Genomic DNA, 2,277 nt, shown 5'->3' on the forward strand with positions numbered 1-2,277 from the left:
AGCAGCCTGTCCTCTGCTGGGACGCTGTCCTCTGCTGGGACGCTGTCCTCTGCTGGGACACTCCTCTGTACAGTTTCCCTTCTTGGACCTGGAATAAAACCAGGGAGACAACTTTTGTTTAATAATCAGCACTTTCACAAAGATCTAATGACAGAAGAAATGAAGTGTCATGTTTCTTGTCTGTAAATCACTTTTCCTTTGTTCAGAAACCACATTAGAAAAGTATATTTTATATTTAATGGCGTAACGCTCACACTCTGACAGCCTGCTGCTGTCAATCAAACACAGACACACCCCTCCAGCTGGAGGACATTTCTGATATTTCCCCAATTCCCCTTTTCTTCCTCTAAATAAAACAATGAAAGCTGCCAATGGAGACGTGTGATTCAGTCTCTTAAGGTGCCTTTACACTGTGCAGCAGTTTATTTCATGTCACACAGATATTAATATTGTTCTCAGTTTGTGTCAGACTGTGTGATCAGTGGTAGGTTGTCAGCTTCTGATTCTGTGTATTCTGGGTCACTTTGCTTTCTTCAGCGTCGCACTGTGAACTTGGTCCCAGATTTCTGACTCTGTCTGAATCTCCAAACTGACCATCGGTGGAAGTGTCTCTAAATGTGATCCAGGACCAAGTTTTGAAATGGGCACCACAGATTTTATTTAACAACTGTCAACTTAGATCTCAGGCAGCCCAGGATCACTCAGTGTAGAGAGGCCTTTAAGTCTGACCTAGTTCATTTAACGTGCAAGCTTCAGGAAGTGACAGACCTCACCTGTACATACAATACACCTGTGCTGCTGTATCAGTGAAACCCTTCCACATACCTGGAGCAGCTCCACGACCTAAAAGTCTTATGTCTCCCTGGTTTGTTAAGGTTTAAACAGTGACGTTCCCAGTTAATCAAGTTCTTAAATATAACCCCTCAAGGATGCGGCACTAACAGAACATAAACTTAAACTCCAGAAGAGGTTTTTGTTCAGTTAATGGTGGAATAATGTGGTGAAAACATGGCTACAGACGAGGCTGAAGCCTTTACCTGGCAGATAAAAACTACGTTTCCAGACGTCTCTCTTCTCCTCGTCTTGGACCGTCACAGTCACTTTCTTTGGGTCTGAAGTCAGGAAAACCTCAAATGTTGGATGGAAATTTGGTCCATACTTTGAGTAAAACTCTGCACACTGAAAACCAGAAGAAACACATTATTTTCAAACCTGCTGTAAAGGTTTATGTAATACTTCTTAATTGTGAAACTGCATTCATGATCATTTTGTTAATAACCCTTAAAGTGTGTGAGACTCACCTCAGGCTGTATTTCTACATCCTCAGGTTCACAGTGGACACTGTAAGTTTGACCCATGCTCAGTTTACAGTCAGCAGAGATCTTGATCTTTTCAGCATCTCCTTGTTGGGCGGCAACCTTCAGCACCAGCACATTTTTATTATGGTTTGAATGCTCAAAGACTCAAGTCCATTTTTATTTCTTCAGCACTTTTAAAAACAAACAAATGTGTTAAAGAACCCAGAAAAAACCTAAAGTTCAAAGAGCCAAAGGTTTACAGTGTGGCTGTTCAGAGATCCTCAGCATGGGAAGGTTTGATCAAGGTTTAGGTTGATGTTCAGCACATATGACACAAAGCTTTACCTCTGACACGGGGATGTTGTCCTGCAGCACAAATACATCCAGTACCAGAGGCCATGGATCTGGAGGTCGGACAAACAGTAGGACTTGTCCGTTTACTGGCAGTTTGATGTTCAGAAACCGTTTCACTGTGTCCCAGACCAGGCCAAAGGCAGAGAGGTGAGGGACCTTCACCACCACATGAGTGTCCGTGACCTCCAGCGGCTCCAAGATGCTCAGTCCATCATCACTGATGTGGACGACAGACAGCAGGCCTTCATAACGCAACGCTGTGAAAACACACAGCTGTTAATCTGCTGAATCCAAACCCAAATCCTTTCTTACCATTTGAGTTCAGATCGAATGAATCTACTGACGTGAACTCTGAAGTTCACCTCTATCCTTTACCTGGTGTCTCTGAATTTATCATCACTGTCCTGTTCCACATGTGATCTATCTTGATGTGTACATCTAGTGTTATGGATATACTCCATTACAATTTTCTGTTTTGCAATTTTGCACATTAATACAAATATCTCAGATTTTACCAAATATTTTTTTAACATTCAAGACAGCAAAGTCTTTACCGTCCTTTGTTTCACAGTGTGGGAGGTGGAGCTCACACACAGCATCTTCAGGACACTGGATATTGAACAGC

General features: G+C 42.5%; 1 protein-coding gene across 1 annotated transcript; it reads right to left on the reverse strand.

Moving 5' to 3' along the window:
- Positions 1-6: 6 nt before the first annotated feature.
- On the reverse strand, positions 7-2,271 carry LOC147819304 (uncharacterized; the record flags this gene model as incomplete). The annotated part of the gene is made up of 6 exons (XM_087173198.1): positions 2,207-2,271; positions 2,028-2,090; positions 1,644-1,909; positions 1,302-1,418; positions 1,038-1,179; positions 7-88 (listed from the first exon to the last, which is right to left on the reverse strand). Coding segments are annotated over exons 2-6 (647 nt in total), but the record flags the coding sequence as incomplete, so codon positions are not given.
- Between the last annotated feature and the right edge of the window lie 6 nt (positions 2,272-2,277).

Source organism: Seriola lalandi, unplaced genomic scaffold (genome assembly GCF_002814215.2).
Source record: "Seriola lalandi dorsalis isolate HSWRI2012SDOR001 ecotype SW California unplaced genomic scaffold, Sedor1 jcf7180002054087, whole genome shotgun sequence".
Taxonomy (NCBI): Eukaryota; Metazoa; Chordata; class Actinopteri; order Carangiformes; family Carangidae; genus Seriola; species Seriola lalandi.